This window comes from Anoplolepis gracilipes, chromosome 8 (assembly GCF_047496725.1).
Source record: "Anoplolepis gracilipes chromosome 8, ASM4749672v1, whole genome shotgun sequence".
NCBI lineage: Eukaryota > Metazoa > Arthropoda > Insecta > Hymenoptera > Formicidae > Anoplolepis > Anoplolepis gracilipes.
This window is the reverse complement of record NC_132977.1, coordinates 3,638,486-3,660,379: the sequence shown is the minus strand read 5'-3', so window position 1 is coordinate 3,660,379 and position 21,894 is coordinate 3,638,486. Positions and strand designations below refer to the sequence as shown.

General features: G+C 33.9%; 1 protein-coding gene and 1 long non-coding RNA gene across 4 annotated transcripts in view; one reads left to right on the top strand and one right to left on the bottom strand.

Annotated features, from left to right (window-relative positions):
- The first annotated feature begins 5,340 nt into the window (after positions 1-5,340).
- Teh1 (tipE homolog 1 phospholipid transfer protein) overlaps positions 5,341-21,894 on the top strand; it is a 38,243-nt gene continuing 21,689 nt past the window's right edge. The window contains exons 1-3 of one of the 2 annotated variants that reach the window (XM_072897215.1): positions 5,341-7,889; positions 9,049-9,382; positions 10,244-10,453. In XM_072897215.1, coding sequence (XP_072753316.1) covers positions 7,340-7,889; positions 9,049-9,382; positions 10,244-10,271 — 912 coding nt within the window. In that variant the 5' untranslated portion in view covers positions 5,341-7,339 and the 3' untranslated portion in view covers positions 10,272-10,453. Of the gene's footprint in view, positions 7,890-9,048; positions 9,383-10,243; positions 10,454-21,894 lie in introns of those variants that run through there. The other variant, XM_072897214.1, reaches the window with a different exon arrangement.
- LOC140668310 (uncharacterized) overlaps positions 19,994-21,894 on the bottom strand; it is a 52,329-nt gene continuing 50,428 nt past the window's right edge. For both annotated transcript variants that reach the window (XR_012047157.1, XR_012047158.1), the window contains 2 exons: positions 21,618-21,835; positions 19,994-20,780 (listed from right to left, as the gene is read on the bottom strand). This is a non-coding gene — a long non-coding RNA (uncharacterized lncRNA). The remainder of the gene's footprint in view (positions 20,781-21,617; positions 21,836-21,894) is intronic.

Sequence of the window (21,894 nt, the reverse complement as noted above, 5' to 3'; positions counted from 1 at the left end):
CTAATAGGCGTATAATTAATTACAAACAAAGACATTGGATTATATAAATGGTAATATAAATGATTGAGCATAGCGAATTAAACATTCACTTTTGAGTAAATTAAACATAAAATTAACGGGCGAACGTTTCGGCTTGATTTTTCAAGTTCTCTTCGGCGCAAAATAATCAAAAGGTGTAAAGAAGCCAAACATTATATAAATAATACAATGAAAATATGGTCAAATGCATACAAATTCGGAATTAATCGATATTAATAATATGTAATCTTCAAACAACGACGACTGAATCTCATGACGTATTCGACAGTACTTCTCCTCTCTAGTTTCTAAGTTAAGACGAAAGTACTGTATGTACCTGAAAGTAATTTATTCACGTAAACGTCTGAAAGAATAATAGATAATAGTGACTATATTAAATAACAAATTAGTTATATAAAACGATGATAATAAAAGAAGTAACGAAATAGAAAATGTCAAAATAAAGAGTTGTGTTTTTTTATAGCCATAATGTGGAGATCTAATAATAATATTAATAAAGATCTAATAATAATTTAGTAATAATCTGCGTTATATTAGTTTCGGTTATATTTTGAATTTGCGTATTGTTGTTTTCTTTCTCTTTTCTTCTTCGCATGTATTATTGTTGACGAGCGAAATTTTATTTTATTTTATTTTTATTTATTATCACTTTAGCTTATGCGCATACAGAAGCATAAAATGCGAAAATAAAATTTGATTTTACTTCATTATTTTAGAGAGGAATCAAAATATCAATTTTAAAATATGGAATAGAAAATCTATAAAAATGTAAAATAAATAAAAATAATTTTTTTATTTCCAATTAAAATGTTTACTAAATTCAATACTTATTTTTGAAATCAATAACAAAAAAAAAATAGTAATCTTCTTCACAAGAAATTTCTGGACCAAAAAGAAAAATAATCTCTTATACAATATACATGTAACGTATTAATTATATCTTTGTTAAGAGTATTTTCCAAGTATTTTACGAAAAATAGCACACTGTTTTGTCATAAATTCCATGACAATCAAATACAAAGGAAATGTAATGTTTAACGAAATGTTTAAGGAATAACAGCAAGCGAAAAAAATAATATTACATAAAATCTTTTTATTATGTCTTAAATATAAGAACTAGAGACCCTTTAATAAGAGTTTTGCCATAAGGCGATCTGGACAAAATTCTGCGAAAAGAATATATACTTTACTATCTCTCTCTTTAATCTAACTCCTTCTGACGCGCTCACGCGTCACATATGCTTATTGTTCATCGCGTTCTACGGAAAAAAATATACATAAAAATTTAAAAAATAAAAGTATTTATAAAATAAGAAAAATATTTTATTATAGTAATTTTTTAAATTGGACGTTATTTCTAAATGTAGAATTTGGCAAATTAAATGCTGATTATATTATAAATTGTCATAATTTTTATTTCAAAATTATAACAAGATTTTCAGCGTTTAGGTTATAAATTTATAATAAAAAAATACCTTGCGTAAGCAATATGGCAGCAAATCTAGATAGCAATGCATGCTTAATTTTCTTACTTTTTATTTCAATCTTTAGTATGATACATACAATATTTTAATTGTGATATATAAAGTATTTCTATTTGTGATATATATCTATGATACATAAAGTATTTTAATCTATGATACATTTGTGATAATACAGTATTCTAATTTGTTTTCTAATAAATAAGTATTTTAATTAATATTTTGTATTTATATTTATTCTTTTCGTTTCTATTTTATTTTGCTAATCTTTATACACAACTACTAAAGATTAAATGTAAGCAGTTTCTTATTATATATATTATTTCGAAGTTTTATTTAAAAAGATTATACAGGGTGTTCGGAAATTAAACCGGCAATGTATAATATTTTTAGTTGTTTTGAAACGTTTATTTTTTATTTGTGTTGCTGAAATATAATGTTTATATTAATGGTTAGATTAATATGATCCTAATACGAGCGGCAGTTGCCCAGATTTAGAGGACCAATCGAAAGTAGATATAAATGGCTCTTATTAGAGGGTTTCTATAGGATAAAAAAATAAATAAATAAATATATATATAACGTATAATTAAATATTAGGAGTAAAAAAAGAGAGAGAAGTTTCTTTCATTACATAATAATTTAGATGCTTTCCATTTAGTGACACAAATAATCGACACAAGTATCATCTTGTTTTTTTCAACATCCAGTGATAAAGATAGAATGACGAATAAGTGAAAAGCACCTATTGTTAGTTGCGTTTCAATACGAAAATAAATAATAGATACACGTGCATGTGTGCGTTTATACTAACAATTTATTTTATATACAATATACACATATTACACATATATTATATTACAGCTCCGTATTATCGACATTTTCTGGACATAACATGGAACAGAACCGTACTCTGTGAATAGTTGTTATCGACAAGGAACTTTCATGGATTTGACTATGTAGTTTATAGTTAATGAACATAGAGGTAGCTTGAATATCAATTTCATCTAAAATGAATGGATGATTGTTTTTGTACTTTCTCTCTGCTCTCTGATATAACAGTTCAAATTCAAATAAAGTTGCGTGGATTGATTAGGCTAATAAGATTCACATCTTTATTTATATTATTTTTATTGTTTTTACACTTTATGTTTGAATTGTGAATATTATCACTATATTATAGAGAAAATGATGAATATTGATATAATAATATAATTTTAGCAGGTAACAATAATTATGTTCGATTTTAATTTACTACGACAATTTCATTGAAATAATCGGCAAATGATTGAAATAATAATATAATGTTGTCCAAATATTTTCTTAATAACTAATACACACATTTGCAAGTATATAAATTTTATAAAAGAATTTATTCCTTCATTAATTTTGAATAACAGATACTTGATTTTAAAATAATTTAAATATCTTGTGATTAAACATAATTACTTGATTTTTCCATTTTACAATATTATAATATTTTGTTTTCATTATAAAAATTAATACTAATATATATATATAATTTTATAATATTGTTTTCGTTATAAAATTAATACTAATAATTTATTTAAGAAATAATTTGTTAAAATAATAATTTATATAAAAAAAATAATGCATTACGTGCATACAAATGTACAGTACGTTAATAATCTACTGTAAAACATTTGTATAAAATTAATTAACAGCATTATATAAAATTGCAGATATGTACATACAAAGCATCATCGTACTCTATCAACGTGAAGTATGAACCTTGATAAAGTGTGACATTGATAAGTTTGCTGATCTGACATGTTCTCTTTGTATCGTTGTTATCGAACGACGATAGATGTGATCTAATACTTCATCCGATCTGTCACCTAAATTATAAGGGATGTTTAATCATGAGTATAACCATAATCGCATGGTATAAACAAAAATCACGAGAGGATTTAGCGTGATAATAAATTCCCAAACAAACGTCAATACACATCGGACATTCGTATCGCGATTTAAGTGGCGAATTAAAATTGTAGCCGATGATTGAGGACGATCGGCCGTGTTTGAATTTCTCGTGGTAGCAAGGTAGCCAGCTCTCGATGACAGTCTCGCAGGAATTACATGTAGTTTTGTTACGTGTGACACACGTAACAATCAGGACGACTCCCTGAAGAGAAGTAGATTGCGTCCCAAATGTCCGCAATGATCTCGGAAACTATTAGTATGTAACATCACATATGCGGGTTGTATAATAAAATCAATCTTGCATTTAGATAAAATCAGAACCGTACTTTCTCAGTGCTTCTTAATTAGTAACGCAGATAAACGAGATTGATGCTATTAAAAAAATTAACGATATCCTTTATCTTTCTTAAATCGTAGCGTGTAATTAGGATGTACATTTTATGCCTATGTATTTCAAAGATGAGTTTCTGTGCTAAATAATTTTGCATTTAAAAATTTAACAAGAACAGAGAACACTCAGAATGCACCTGGGTGATGTTTCCGAATGCAGCCTAACAGATACTTGATTTTTTAAAATATATCTTGTCATTAATTGCTTGATTTTATAATATTATTTTCATTTTATAATATTATAGTATTTTGTTTTCATTATAAAAATTAGCACTAATAAATCTATAATTTTATAATTTTATAATATTGTTTTCATTAGAAAATTTTTTTTCTTTATAAATAGAAAAAGTACATTACAAAATTATTAGAAAAATTCATTAATCTTTCATAATTGACAATTTTTTATGTGAATTGAGTTTCTTAACGTTTACAACCTTTTGATCTTCAATCATGTTTTACGTTTCTTTCACGCTCTTTCTGTCAAACGATTTTTAAAGAGCCCAAAATCATCATTTTTCCACGTGCTGTAACGCAAAAGTACTAAGACTTCAAACAAAAAATTGGCTTCATTATAGAACGCAATTAAAAGATGATAATAGGGAAGCGAGAGAGGAAAAGGGAAAGAACACTCTCGTTGAAGTGCTGTATATATACAGTGTCCCAGATCTATCGGATAATACTTTGAAAACTTTTCCAACAAATTGCAAGTATTTTTCTTTAAAACAAGATTTTGTGTTATAAGCTGTAAAGAATATAAATTCAATCTTTGCGAATTATATATATATAATAATAAAGTTCTTATTCCTTTCATTTAAAATTTGAAATACTCTTTAATCCAATATAAAATTCTACTTTCCTCTCGTTCTCTCAAAATTTCATTAAAATATTTAAATATTTGGATTTTATGTGGAAAAGTTTTAATTTCCTATTAAATTTACCTCTAAAATATAATTCCAAACTATAATATTAATAATTGCTATATAATATTAATAATTGCTTATATAACTACTTATGTTAATAATTAATATGTATGTATATATTGATTAGTATTATATACATATGTCAATAATTGAATATAATCTCAATATATATACATATGTTAATAATTAATATGTATATATAGATTATATATGTCAATAGTTTATATAATCTCAATATTTGTGCATGTCAATTTAATTTAGCAATTTTTTAATAAATGCGATAACATAAATAATATATCAACACTTCCATATCCACTCCTGTAAAATTGCATTACGGAAATAACAAAAATTCGGCGTCGATGAGCATCAATGACAGCTGTTAAAAAATGTTACGCGATGAGTTGGGAATATCCCTGTAGAAGAGCGGAAGAAGCAAGGCGGGACAGGCAGGAGCGTAAACAAGGAGAATGCATCGGAGGTGGCACGACCGTGGGGTGCGAAGGGGTCGAGAGGGGTTGTACCCGTCGCTCATGCGCGCCTGGAACCCCGCCCTGTCGCTTCGGACCACACGGCCTGTCCTGTCGAGGACTCTTCGTCGAGGTGGTCGAATAGTCACGCTTTAACCCGCGATCCGCGAGGCGGACGGCACTCGCCAGGAACGCGCAAGTGCTCGGGAAAAAAAGGAAGGAGGCCCCCGCAAAAATATCCCTCGGAAGGTCCCTGCCTGTCGCGCTCGCGAGCCTTCACCCCGCGCGAGGCACACGTTTCCTCTCCCACTTTCTTCTTCCGGAAAAAAAAATTGACAGCAAGAAAGCACCGCGCATTTGATCATGGTGTGTATTGTTTCGTGAAGGGAAGGATCGACAGTGGTGGATCGATCATTTGTCAGACGGAGTAGCCGCGTGTGACGGGAATCTCAGGATCGATGTGACCGGCACCGATGCCAGGAATTCTGACTGCGTGGCAACCAGTTGCGGATGCGAGCATTGCTGTCTGGCTATTGAGTCTATAGGATCCGTATATTAAGCTTACCGTGAATGGTCCTCCTCCTTCGGCGTGAAATCTCGTGTCTGGAGAATTGCTGTTCAAAATTCATCGGTGGAGGCTCGCAGGGATTTTTCACAAATCGTAGAGGTGCCTCGAGTAATTCACTGTTTTCTTTTTTTCTTTCGGTGGATCGATCTGGAGAGCGTGACAGATCATCGAGTGTCGTTCTGTCGACTGCGAGTCTTGAAATGAAAAAAAGCGCTTTTATTCAGCGAAAAAGAATCGCTCTCAAAGTTTTGTGCGAACGATTTGTATATATCGAGGATAAATAACAATCGCGTCACATCGATCCATAAGTTGGCTTAAGTTTACAAACGCGATATTGAGTCTCTTCAATTTCAATATATCTTCGTCGTTCAAAATATCACAACGTGCGCCTTAACAATACAAAAAAAAAAAAAAAAAAAAAAAAAAACAAAGGACACAGGCCTAACTTGGGATCAACGGACTAACGATTTCAAAAGTATCACGCGATTTTCTTCACCGCGTGAACGTCACGCAGCCTTTCTGAAGAGATTTTTCATATGTGCGTGCGACGAGCTATGTCGAAATGCATGATTTCCTACAAAACAGCAGCGTCTGAAAGGTCGTGATCGATCGACTCAATTTGATAACCCCCGAAAGAACCTTAGAGTGTACTCGTTATGTATAGCGATAAGATGGCAACTGAAAAGTGAACAAGGTGACTCGAGAGAGAGAGAGAGAGAGAGGTACTTGGAAGAGCCGTATGTGGCTTATCTACGCCGTCGAGATTTATACAAGTACTTCACACCTGATGATGCAGACGCGGCGATAATCGAATTGACCGCGATCAGTCGCATTAAATTATGTCAAGTTGGCGGAAATGGCGTTCCTCGAGCTTTACATCGACATTGCATCGATTTCAAGATCGTTCTTCGCGAGTCCTCTTTGAAACTTCGGGAGAAAGCTCGCGGCAACAGTAGAATGCTTGTCGGTCAAACGATAATCGTCCAATTAAAAATCTCGAATCAACCACACTCTCGTCAACGCAAATTATAAATCTAGTTTTGTATCGAAACATATAAAAAAATATATATAGATCGTTCGATGCAACCTTCGTCGAGGCGTAGGATTCGAAAATTACCCGTCGACCGCACATCGCATTTTCAAAGGTCGAGCTAGTAGAGAGACGGCCTCGCTCTCAATGTCTCCTAGATACGAAAGACGGAAACGCGATCGAGTACACTGGATCCCCCGTCCCCTGCCGGACGAGTCGTCCACGAGGAAAACGATGGTCGACGGCTGTCGTCTACTTGACAGTTGATCCGAGCAGAGAGAGGATCGAAAACCCCACAAATAAACGCGGCCTAAGGGATGATCGGCCTGTAGATCGGCTCGCTCGATGAGTCGTCGCGGAAACGAGCATCGACAAGCAGCAGCGAGAAGCACCACCCGAACAAGAGGAAGGGGCAGAAGGCGAAGGAGAAGAAGACGAAGAAGAAGAGGCTCACACGGTCGTCTCCCTCTCGAAAGAACCGAAAGCCGCGGTTCCGGGTGATGCGCGGAAGTAGCTCCGAACTCCTGCTGGAGGCGAGCTGCAGCCAGTGCCAGAGTGATCGGGAGCATCGGGGGCAGCGACGGGACAGCGACGACGGCGACGGCGGGGACGACTTCCACGAGCGGGAGCTACGTCGTCGCAAGCTGTTGGAGCTCGGGTTCGGCGCGTCGCGGCGTCGACCGCCACGACGTACCTGTCGGCAGCGGCTCAACTTCTACGCCACGTCCGCCCTGGCCTTCGTCGCGACGTCCGGCGGCGCGGCCCTCCTCTTCCTGGTGCCGCTCTACGTCGACCCGGCCATCAGCACCCTGGCGGCGGACTTCTCGCCGCAGCCGGTCATCTGCACGACCTCGCGACGCGAGGAGCTCGCCGGTCTCTTCAACTGCACCTGGAGCTCGTGCCGGGAGGGTTGTACCAGCGACGTGTACAAATGCACCCATATATACGTCACTTACACGCCGTGGAGTAACGTCACCATGAGGAATGACACCAGGAACACCACCACCGTCGCGCCCGATGTCACGACCACTCTGGGCGCCGTCACTGCCGGTAGGATCGCTAAGCCTGCAGTTAGTTCCTCAGCAGCTTCTCAGTTTTCCTAATGTAACTGTAAATCACATAATCATGTATGTATTTGAAAGGATTTCACGATCAAACTAGGGTGAGATACCAAGATTAGTCTTAATATCAAGATTAATCTTGATATTGTCTTATCTCGTCTTGAAATTTAAGGCGAGATTAAAGCAAGATTTTTTTTAACTAATTATCAAGATAATACCAAGACTAAGATTGTCACGATTAGTTATTGATTTTTCAAAAAAAGCTAAAATATTTATAAATTAATTGAAAAAAAGATCATTATATATTATATTATATTATGCAAAATTAAAGAATTTTATTTTATTTAATAAATAAAAATATTTATATTAACAAATTAAACAATAAAAAATCGGACAATTATTTAGCTACTCAAAACTTTACGTACAGCACACGGTTCTCTAATTACATTATAAATGTGTTTTAGAAAGTAAACGACATATAAATAGGAATAATTATCTTAAATTATTACATATTATAAAGATAATATGTTAAATATTATATTTCAAACAATTATTTAGCATTAGATAAAAATTGTTAATAAAATTGAGAAAATACAAGATAGGATTTTTGCTATAAAATTTTTGCTGCAAAGGTTCATTTAAGATCAAGACAAGATTTAAGTTCTCAAAAATTTTCAATATCAATAATATTTTTATCAATATTATTTTGTTTTAAATTTTGTGCAACTCTAAATCAAACACACTCGATAAGATAAAATAAATAAATTTAATTGGCAAATAATTTTTAGTATAAACAAAATGTAACACGTGATACAGAGAAACATAATACGAAGAAAATAAAAAAGAAATTTGAAATAATCGTAATGCGATCTCGACTTTTCGAAACACATAAATTATCGATGAAATTATCATATATAATTTGTATCAACAGACAAATATGTGAATATTAGAAAATATGATGAATATTTCAAATTTCCATTCTCTTCATCGTTATTATTTGACTATAAAATAGAGTGTAATCGTTTAAGAATAATCGAAATAAAATTGGAACACATTTATCCAATTGAATAGATCAACATTGCATAAGAAAAATAAAAAATTCAAATCCCGACGCTAATCGTCGTTATAAAATATGTCTTGTTGAGCAGTGTCCTCCCCGGGGGACGTCGAGGCGGTGCTGCTGGTGAACATCAAGGGCTGCGGATATCCCCCGACAGTCGACTGCGAGAACTTTACCCGCGAGCTGGGTTACGAGGGCGCGAAATTTCCCTGCCATTATAGCCGAGTGAACGGCAGTATAGTGATGGCGAACTATAATCGCGAGGCGCAGATCACCATCATTATGCACTTCTTCGCGGCGCCTTTCGTAGTGACTCTCGCGACCAGCGTCGCGCTGTGTGTGATGCACTGTGACTGCAGATGCACCCCGCCCCCGCGACATCCGCCCCGCGGCATGCGAAGATCCAAGGGCAACGATCTCAGGTAATTATTTATTTTATCGAAAACACTTACCCTTAGACAATTTTATTCCAACAAAATAATTAGTTTGTCAGTTTATAGTTTAGTAATCATACCCATATAATATATACACAGGGTGTCTACTCCCTGGAAAAACATGGAATTCTTAAGGATTTTTTTTGTGCTTGTAGTTCTCATTAGATTTTATTTAGATTTTTCGGGGAATTTTTAAAAATTTTGATAATCTTGTTTTCTTATATTTTAAACATTCATAAATCAAGTTGTGAATTATGTGTTTAATATTTACATTCAAATCTTTAAAAATACTGAATATACGCAATATAACTTTTTTATTGTAATTTTTAGTGATAAAAAGATGAAAATGTATTATGCGAGAATAATATTTATCTTATTCAGTATTTTTAGTATATTTGCAAATCTAACACTTGAAATTTAAATGGTTCTGTGTTTTTCCTTCGTGCAAAGCATTAGGAAATTTATACAATAAAAACTTATTTTAGTTACGCTAAAAAAATTTTTTAAATATTTTATCTGGAATTTTCAACAAAAATAGCTGCAAGATTAGGGAATTTTTAGGAGATTTTTTTACAAGATTTGAGTAGACACTCTGACACATATGTACGGAATGAGCTAAAATTTGATCCTTGTTGGTTGAATGGAATGTATATAGAAGTAGAGAATAGAGTAGAGTTGTGTATAAAAAAAGAAAAAAATAATAAAGGTGCTTTGTAAAGGAATTTTTCAAACGCGCACTATCGTGTTCGAAGCGGCCATTCCACGAAATTAACGAATTTTCATATAATGACGACAAGTCACATACGAAGCTGAATTGGTGTTAATATCGCAATTATTGTAATATTACAGCTGCTGCATGAGTATAAAAAATCGATAACGGGTTAGAAGTATGCCAGAAGTCGTCCGATTTAGAAGGTGTATTTGACGAGGCAAATAAACTTTCTAAACCATACACACGTAAGAAACAAAGCGACTTAACAATGAGATGTTACTCCAACGTACTTACCGTCATCGTGAAACGATGCTAAACTCTTTCGGCTGCAAATACTGCCTTAGAAGGTATCTCTCAAAGATCATTTTTTTCAAGGATTGATTGGTGTAACCTTATTAATCTTCGTGTTCCGTTGTGCATAAGTATTTATTTATGTGATTGCGCGATCAAATTAAAACAATTTTTTTCTTTTTCTTTTTTTCCTTAGAATTTTCTCACCCTTCTATTTCTCATATTCAAGAAATCGACAAGTAATTGATTTTTATTCGACACATTATACGACACATAATCAACATCTCCACTGCCGATTATTGTGACATTATTTGAAACGATTTGCAATATGTATCTGTCAAATTTTATATAATGCATAAAAATGTTTCTTTTAATCACTCGATTCGAAAACTAATACTCTCTTGTCTCGTAAAACGCGAAGGCAAAAATATAATAGATTATCGTTGATGGTTACTTCATGTAAAAAGAAATGTTTGTCGAATGAATTTTTGAGTTTGAGGCTTCACTGCTTTCGCAATATCGTTGAAATATTTATATACTAGCTTCTGTTGCTGACATTTTTTTTCTCGAGGAAGCTTGTAATGCATGCAACTCGAGTTTCTCCCGCAAAGTAATACAAACCAACATTTCTTACGATGCTTCGCTATTATTTATATGCAAAACGCTTTCCCGCAAAATATTAGTGTCTTTTGATCCACGACGGAACACGGAGCGCTGCTTTAGGAATAGAAATACACACTTATCATATTATTACAGAAAAGAGCGAATCGCAGAAACGGAAATCGGATATCGATTCATCATCTCTCGTAATCCTCCGCTAATTAACACCGCAAAAGGCGCATTCATCTCATTAACAAAACGAGTGCGCCGCCCGAAAGCCATTCAACGCAATGAACACATGTGTAAAAAGAGATCTCTAATTATCGATCGGACGCCGTAAGTAATTTCGTGCACTCGGAATAATCGACAGTCCTCTCTCTCACGGTTCATATGTTGCGTGAATACGCATAAGTACGCAGCCATCGCGCCTAACTCTGATAATTCCGTGTGTTTTCTCGTTCCTTGCGATTTTTTTCTCCAATCTTCATGCCTCTTTCTCTTGCAAGAAAAAATTGTGTAAAAGTGTTTTATGTAAGATCTAGCAAAATTATCTTGTAGCAATATTTTCCAGATTTTTAAACTCTTAAAATTTTATATCATATGTCTAATAAAATTATTAAATATTATTATTCATTGCTTAAAATATAATTTACAATAAATGTGATTTGTCCGTTAACGCTACATAAAAAAAAATGAGAAATTAAATTTTTAAATGAAAAAAAAAAATCGTATATCCGAAAGCTAATAATAATAATAATAATAATTTTAAAGTCAAGCAAGAAGGAAGAAGGAATTATACATATTTTTTTGCAATATTACTCTCCCCTGTTTATAGCGCGTAATATCTTGTCGAATAGACGCCGGAAATGGATTTATCGAGTTTCGCGCTGCGGCTTTACGAGAGTGAAATATTAATCTGTGTCCGGGCGAAGGGGCAAAATGCGAGAGGTAGAGTCAAAAGTCATAGCCTTTCTGCTGTTTTTTAAGTATCGCAATCCACAACGTGACTCGAGCTTCGAGGGTTTATACGCCCCTCCCGAAAAAAGGCAACCTTGTTATCTTTCTACTTTCCATCGTTTGTCATTTCCACGACGATGGCATTAGAAGACGGAGGATCTTGGGAGTGGCGAGGGTGACAGCTGGCAAATAGCAGCCTCGGCTGTCATACATCAGATTTGGATTAATCAGCGACCATGGTGTTATTTCTTCCTCTCTTTTTCTCACTCTTTTTCTCTCTACATTTGCTTCTTCCTCTCTTCATATCTCTTCTTTCTCATTTCTCTTGCCTGCTACGTATTTCGCTTCTATTTCCATCGCAGATGGTATTTCCGTTGTCGCAGGACTTTTTGTTTTTATCTCGCCAGGCCACGAGAATTGTCGCACAAATCGTTGTAACCTATAAGAATGTAATTACATTTGCTCGGACTCTGGTCCCGGGATTATCTCAAGGAAGTCGCGTATTACCTGAACGAAACTAACGTACTTTACAATTCGTGCTTTTGTGTCTTGACGACAAATTTTAGTGATTAACCCTTTGAGTCACGAATTTTTCTAATTGTCAGTATTTTATAAAATTTGGTATATAAGGGTTTTTAAGGTCGCTGATTACGAATCTGTTGTCAGATTTTCAAAATTCAAGATAGCGGATCCAATATGACAGACGAAATTTTACTTTCACCATATTGGATCCCTATATTAAATTTTGGAAATTAAATTTTTTTTCCTTTAGATTCAGAGTCTGCGATCTAAAAAAACTTTCAGAAAAAAATTTAAAAAAGAATACAACTGTTACTTTCAATTTAGAACAGAAAATATTGTTTTTTATATATTTTTTATCAAAAAAGAAGGATTTAACAAAAACAGCACGGATGCGATGGAAGATTCTAAAAAAATTCTAAAAAATACTTTAGAGTGTACTAAGATTCTAAAAAAATTGCCGTATTTATTGTCATAATAGATTAGTAGATGCATTTTTTCGTAAAAAAATACTAATTTTGATTGTTTGTTTATATATTGTATTTTTGCAATTAACAGTTAATGACTATTCATATTTTTTTTACACTTATTGATGTTCTAGAGACTCTGTAGAAACAATCTGGTATTTGTTGATAAAAAAGTAGTTAAAACAATAAAAAACTACGAAAAAAAGATGGGTCTCTGGGTGACCCGCTGTGACTCAAAGGCTTAAATTATGGTAGTCGTGATTCTCGCTCTGAGTAGTACAAGTCAAGATATGAATCTCCTCGCGCGCGTCATGAAATTTATAAAGATTATAAAACGGTAAGAAAGAGTATGAAATAAAATGTGAGAAATCGTACTTGCACTCCATCCGGAATCAACTTAAATTAGTGGGATTAATTTAAATTTAGGACTTATTAAGACGATTTTGTGTGCGATCGTGTTTGACCTCCGTTCGATGATACCTCGAAATTTGTCGTTTACGACAGAGAGAAGGTGCACGCCATACGATACCAGGATGTCACTTTTGCCGGAGATCAAATTTCAGTATCAAAGGAGGGTGAAGATGAAGGATGGTGCGAATTCCGTTATCGTATCCTTCTCTCGCAGAATTTCTACGGAACAAACGAATAAGCCGGCCGTGTTATAAGAAATTCTCTTTTCCTCGAGGCCGAAAAATTCTTCTCGAACGTGAAAATTTATCCTGGCAAAATACGTTCACGAGGCCATCATCTTTGCAAACTTTTCAACCTCGAGTTTTACGGAGTATAAATTATGTGAGAGAAATGGGCCCGTAATCTCGGAATACTTCCATTTCCATTTGAAAAGGAGCTGCTTCCTTCCAGGAAGCAAGAGTTAACTCCCTCAAATTTGCACAGCGCAAAGTATGTATGTCTTGCGAAATAATATACTTTATACGCTTGACTGTTATTTTTTTTTTTTTTTTCTTTTCTCGAGAGTTAGTCGAGCTTTCGAGGGAAACGAGAGCAAGCGGTGTGTTTAAGCGTACTCGTTAACTTGCGGCCGCAGCGAGACATAAGCGGACGAATAGGAATAAAAAAAAAAAATCCCGTCAAACTTTTAATTGAAATGGTGCTTCGAAAGAACCGTTGCTTCGTGTCAACATGTGAATGAGAGAAAAAGTCTCGGGGACTCATTTTACGGCATGGTTGCGGCTATTAACGCGAAAGAACGAATTAAACTTTGACCCAGCATCACGGTATGCATTTTCCTTTGAACGAAAGACAGTTAGTCTTTAGAAAAAATTTTCTCTCTCTCTCTCTCTTCCTCTATCTCTCTCGCGCGCGCGCGCGCGAATTATTTAAATATATTTATAATCTCCATCTTCTCTCCTAGATGTTGAGAGAGCTTTCAAAAACTTATAAACATACTTTTTCTAACACATACACAGAGATTCATTTTTATCTAACCGCGTGGTAAAATAATATACATAAGTAATTAAAAAATTTCTTCGTGTACCGAAGAGAATTGTTGTTTAATTTTTATATCTAATTTTGTTTTATTTGTACAGATAAGTAATTGAATGAAAATATCCATAACAGGAGATAATACCTTAAAAGTGAAAATTCTTATAAAATTATTTTTACATATCTAGTATTTCACTCTGCAAAAGCTCTATAAATACGATGTAATAGTATTTCGCGCTCGTTTAACATGAAACGTAAATGGCACACTCTTAATAATAAATGTGATACATTAAAACGCATTGTTTTACATTCCGTGACATTCATATAATTGAACTGATGTATATCGTAAAAGCGCCAATTAATCTACAAAGTTACAATTTTATTCTTATTGCGATTGTGTCCCGCGCACATTCGGTATGAGAACAAATGTCGGAATTTCCAATTATGCGCAAACTCGGGTTTTCGCCCGCGCAGGCCGGTTAATTTGACATTTGAGCAATGTTCTCTCTCTCTCTCTCTCTCCCTTTGGTGCGACTGGACCGCACCAAAGGCACGATTCTATTTTATCTCGTGCATCGGTGACGGAGAAAATTATTGAAAAAAAATTGGCAGTGCTCGAGAGGAAGAAAGATAAAATGGTAGATAGTTCGTTGTCTCGCGCATGCAATTGTATTTATTCTGCATTTCACGAGAAGCACACACACACACATATATATATATATGTCGTTGGTTTTACAATTCCATTAAATATTTAGTGATTCGAAGCGCAGGTACGATTGTTTACGATCTTCGAGCACGCATTCTTATTTGTATTGCATATATACATTATCACGATCGCCGGCGTGTAATGCATAATCGATAATAACTTCGAAACATTTTTTTGATGCACAAACGAAGAAAGAAAATTTAATTTTTCTTTCGTACAGTTTAATACACGAGCTGAAAGATTTAATTAAATTTCAATAATTTAAGTAACGAAAAAATTAAATGAACATTTATCAAGATTATAAAATCTAAAGTGCTTTTTACAAATTCCATTCCGTATCCTTTTATTTTCGATACACATGCATAAAATTATTTGGAATGACATCATTTTTTTCTCCCCAAAAATTCCTCACTTTATCATAATAATTGCCTAATATTTGCTTATTAATTCCTTGAGCGTAATCAATTAATGCGTTTAATTATACTCACTAATGTAATTCACGTATAAAGCCGCATATGGGTGCGCACAATTTTACAGCTTGCATACGATCAGACGGGGCTTAAGGGCGACCGAAGTGCACGCAAAATGCAATTGCAATAGCGGTGCTTAATTGCTCCGTGTTGCACAGAGTGTATAACTGCTTCCACCTTTAACACGGAGGCGTTTGCGGTAACGACGATACATCGAAGGAAGATTGACTTTGTGGAACTTAACGGGGTTAATCTGACGGGGAAGGCTAATAGAAAAGGATGTTAATAGTAGACGACCTGTAGAAACAACAGATAACTTTCGTTTTCAGACTCCATTAGGATCCTTTGGAATCTACTAAAAAAATAATAACAATGTTCGCGTGTGTATCAAGAGTCCCTACTTTTTATATTATACTTTTTATAAAATAAGAACGACGATATATCCTTTTAAGTGTCAAAGAAAATAGAAATAAATAGATAAATATATTGTAGATAGAACCATTAGAGATGGTATGAAACAAAATATTTAAGATATCGTATTTTGAATTTTTATTCCAAGATATTTATATATTTCCTTTATATAATAAGCATATAAAGGGAAAATGTAAATGTCTTATTATATAATGGAAAAGTAAATATTCCGAGTGGTGAATAATGGATTCGCGGTTTCTGGAATGCATATAAAATTCATATTCTTGGACGTTCAATTTTCTTGTGTCTGTTTTGTTAGAATCAACAACGTAATGGAGGACTCGGTATCTCTATTTTCTACGACATTGTATTATCTGTACAAATATTTAGTTCATCAACTAAGTTACACGTGAGTTCCCTTTCATCAGGCAGAACCTCCCGAGGAATTGCATGCTCAATTACTATAGCGCTTTCGTAATTCTATCTGTCGTACTCTCAATGGATCTATTCAGGATTCCTGAGTTATATTGATACTATTTATTCAATCTTGCCCTCACGCTTATTCCCATCTCGCGGCATTACAGTTTCGATCAAACTAAATCAGTTCATGACGCGTCTTCGAGGTCGCACGTTACACACACATACACAAAACTACCTCTTATACACCCACGATCTTATACACATACATCTACCACGTAGTGGTAGGCATCGCTGCTCGGTACGATCGGTGTGGAAGCCGTTATCTAGTTCACCATTAGGCACGATTGTAGTTTAATTGCTTTTGACGTACGGTCTGCCCACGTGAAATCACCCCATGTTCTTTTAAAAGCAAATTTTCAAACGCAAACGCAATCGCGAAAAATATCAAGTTTTACATAAAGGATTTTGCTTTTAATTACAGCGAAAAAATTTACATTAATTGGTGAAATCGGAAATCACTGAGTTGATTTTTTAACGAGAGGATTTTGAAAGTCGAAGTGACATTAATATCGTAAATTGAAGAGCGAAGGTGTGAAAATATTTTTACGAAAATATCTTTGCCGTGATTATTTTAGTAATTAGAGTACTATAGAAAAAGATTTTATCTCAAAGATCATTCATTTCATATTCATAATCAGAATCAGACAATGTACACTATCGTTCAAAAGTTTGTCATACTTTTTAATTAAATAAAAAGCTTTTGTTAATATGTTCAAAGAAACCGTCTGTAGTAAAAATTTATTGTATATTTCAATTACTTTGTAGACAATAAAGTCTTTTTATAACTACAATATTATTAAGAAATTTTATCGGTTAAGAAGCAAAGTGAAACCGTTGACATATTTCTTGATAATAGATTATCAAAAATTTTTACCTGAACACTTTTGCAAAATTATTGATCAAAATTTTCGCTCCGAAAAAAATTACGAAATTTCATATTTTGACAGTTTGAAAAAATTATTGATTGCCGCTCCGAGTTCCTCCTCCTTCGAATTATCCGAAATGGTGTCGCCGTTGTTGTTGTTTACTTCGTATCGTCACGAAAGTTTGCTGTCATTTGCCACGCGATGAGGAAAAGTCGCATTGCTAGAAACAATATGAAGAATGGAATGCAGGTCATGGCGCGTCTCTCTTTGAAGTGCACTCTCACATATATGCCTCCGTTGAATGAGCTTGATTTTCCACGCGAGGTCTCCACTTTGGGAAGGCTCGCTTTAATTATTTAGATGTGATTCGAAGCGCTTGTGTCCGAGATGAAAATTAATTAAAGATGCATACGCTACTTTCAGAGCAAGAACATAACAATCGAAATCGATATAATGAATTTGTGTGACAATCGGCAATGCTGACATAACTGGACGACGAAATCGCGATACACGTTGCAGATGCAACGTGATAATTATCGACAATGTATTCCGTCGATAGTTTACTCTCTCCATTTTAAACGGCAGTTATTCACCGGTGCTGTCGACATTAATCGCCCTACAAATTGACAACATTTCTATGAAACGGAACTATTATACAAAAGAGCTTTGATTTCAATCAACTTGCTTTTCAATTCTATTATAGTTTCTGTCACTTATACATATATTGAAAAGAGAAAGCTTTGTCTTATATTGCATAACATAATGTCGATAGTGTAAAACTGGATAATTCTAAATAATATTTGTATAAAACAGCTTCTAAAATCCGAAAAGGAAATCCTACTGTTGTATTTTTACATTCAAAGAGATTCGAAGGAGGAGGAACTCGGAGCGGCAATCAATAATTTTTTCAAACTGTCAAAATATGAAATTTCGTAATTTTTTTCGGAGCAAAATCACGTGATCTAATGTACATATTTATGGGTTCATCTTACATATATTTCATCTTATTTGACAATCTCTGTCAAGTAAGAGTAAAATGGTAATCCTGAATTGATCGAGCTAAACTTTTGCGGTGATGATTGACATGTTCAGTATTTATTCAGACACAGTGGACAGACAGAATCGATGGCTCGCGTGCGAGTTAGTAAATCTTTGCCCACTGGTCGAGCGATGAAAACGATCCTAATACGTTTATCACGTCCTCTCAAATAAGTTATGCACGAAGTGTAGAGCGTTGAATCAAGTTCCTAAGCAGTTCGGGGAACAGATGGCGAAACAGCGTTCATCGATCGTGTCCCTTGTCGTCCTGCTGCCAGTTCCCAGTGAAAGGCAGTCACGATACGGCGAAAACTATTTCAAATATATGAGATTCATGTATTCACTTGGATAAGTCCGGATTTTTCTCATTTTGTCAACACCGTCTCGGCAAATTCTTTCGATCTAATAATTTATTTTATCTTTATAGTTTGCCAAAATTCACATTTTTATTTTTATTACACATTCCGAAATTTGACATAATTATTCCGTCACATATGATGGACACAATACTAATTACAATTTTAAAGGACGGACAAAATATACATTTATTTTTAATACTGAATATATCATATAAGAGGCCAAATATATACGTAATAAAAATAATATATTAAACAAATGCAAATAGAACGAAAAATATTTAATAAAATATTTTTTATGTAACTTTTTAAATTTAAGAGAGAGAGAGAGAGAGAGAGAGAGAGAGAACATCTGAAATTAAATAAAATTATACAAGAGCTAAAAGAAATGAATTAAATTACCAGTTAAATTAGTCAAATAGAATTATTAACAAGTTGAATTATTTAATAAGAAAAGCATATCTATCTTTTATAATATTTATTTATGCATTTTTCAGAACTTATCATTTTACAGCAAGAATTGTCAATTTTATTTTATAGCTTTTAATAACAAACATTAAACATACGATATATATAATAATATATTATTTTTATATCTAATCTATAAAAGACTTTAAAAATGTTTTTCTAGATTTATTCAATATGTAATTGCAAAAATATTGTTATGCTTACATATTACATTCTAATTTTTGCGGCATACAAGTGTGGTAAATTAGATTTTCCGAGTAAGAAATTAATGCAAGAGTATGTACTTGAACGAAAGTGGAGTCGGTCTCTGCGGAAATCGAATGAAGCGATCCCAGTGAGATCATTCCAGAAAAGCACTAAGCTTGGCTTCGTCTACCAGCTAAATTTCTGTTAGATCTTCGAGACTATATGTCTGAAAATTCCGAAAGAAGTCTCGAGGCATCTCGCTTGAAACTAGATGTATTATAGATGATGTAGATTTATAAAGTATAGAATGACATCGAACTGTTTCTTTCTCTCTCTCTCTCTCTCTGTCTCTTTCTTTCCATTTATTTTCTATATCGTTGGCAATTCTTTATACCGTCTATAATTTATTTTATATTTTTTATAGGTTTCCGATTTCAAACAAAAGTGAATTTCCACGATTGTTTCGCGAGTGATGTATATACGTGTAAAATAGACCGCAAAAAAAAAGAGTACTTAGGAAAATTATATCGATACACTTCCGGGAAAAAAGCGGCTAAACGAGGGTTTGCAAAACTGGGGGATGAGAAAAATCTGTAACCGCAAGGTGGTCGGGAGAAGTGCAGCTCGGCAAGGACATCGCTGGTGGTATAATAAAAAGAGAGCTCGTAAGTTTCTTGCGGCATTTCTTTCTTTCGCCGCCGATCCTCGCCCCGAGGGACAGCTAGCGTGGGCGTCGAAAATGCACTTCGTTCCATTGCTGACGATGTCCGATACTCGCTGCGTTTCGCCATATTGTCACGTTTATTCTTGGTGCATACATACCCTGCGGCGGATTATCCGATGCAGTTAGCGGTTTCTGTTTTATACAATATTTCGTCGATTTAAATATTTCTCTATAAATGCAATTTTTGCGAATAAAAATGAACAAAATACGTAAAATAAATGTCTTACCAAAGGAAGTTTCACTTTCACGCATACATGTATCGCGCGCGTAAAACAAAAGTTTTATTTTACGTAACAGAGGGAGATAAGTTATCTTTCAGCGGAATGGAATTTGTAACTGTCGACTAATTTTTCTTTCCTTGCGTCGCAACATTTTTTTTTTTTTTTCCAAAAAGAAAAAATAGTTTCTTGCAATTGAATTGTACAACTCGATATACCATCGCCATGCTTGCTTTTCCCTCGTGTTCCTGGGAAAAGCGTCGGAAATATACTTGCTTGACAGCTACAAGTTGCTGCTGGGGAATTTGCGCGGCATCCAAACTGCTGGACACGGGCGACTTGTTGTACTTCTCGGCAAAGCTCCCTCGAGTGTGCAAAAAACGTGGCAACGTGGCGTGCCAGCGCTTTAATTCGAAGGCTCCCTTTTTTGTGGGATAAAGAGAACGAGGCAGCTTTCCCTCTCTCGGTTGCTGACTAATAAAGTAAACTTTGCTATGATAAATATCCAGGGTTAATTAAACTAAAATTCCAGGACGCAATTATTTCTCGGTTCTCGATTCTGTGGTTTTACAAAGTCGATTTGCAGAGGAAAATTAGTGTGGCTTTTTTTTTATTTAATAAAAATTAAAAATCTTTTAATATAAAAAAAAGATAACGTTATTTTAACACGGTTTTATTATTTTTTAATCTTGCGATGCGGCTGCCAACACAGCTTATGATATTGAATCACATTATGATAACGTGTCATTCTTTTCAAAGGAAAAAAAAAATCGAAATTCAAGACACAAAACTTATTATTAATTTTTAAAAAATTTGCTTCACCTTCTCTTCTAGAAAAAATATTTTAAAAATTATAAATATGTGGTTTTTATGTTATGTTGGACATTTACATGAATATGAAACACAAGTAAGCGTTAATACGAATGGTAAAATTTTAATGAAATAGAATGTAAGAGAGAGTGTGAGTCAAAAGATAGACTATATTTGAAAGTCAAATATTTTACACATCTTTTTAAACCAACAGACTTGAAAATAGATGTAAAACGAAATCAAACATTTATAGTTGAAGTACTTATATGCATTTCATTGATATCACAGAGTGTCGTACAGACCATCATATTAAATTTTTTATTGAATATTTTAGAGATATATCCTAGATATCTTAAATTTTTTAATATTTAATCTGCGTACCAAGAGTAAAATGTAATATTCATATTTCTTAAAAGAAGAAAGAATTTGAATCTTCCAACACTTTAATATTAACTTTGTCGTCCTTAATTATTTAAATGTCTCTAATCTAAAGTAACTTACACTTTAGTAAACCTACGTAAAGAGAACGAAGGATAATTTGGAACGAGCTTTTCCTTCAGGCTAAGTTGGAAACTAATTTCCAAAGGATCATCAATGATTTTCTCCGACGTTGGCACTGTATCTCTTGCCATCAATTTTTGATCGCATTTCCAGCAGTCAGGATATCACGTTGCTTTTCACACTCGAGCGTTTTACTCGTAGATAATTGTGTCAGGAATCTGTAACAACATTACGTCAACGTTACATAATCGTAATTTAGTGCGTCCTTTTATTAAAA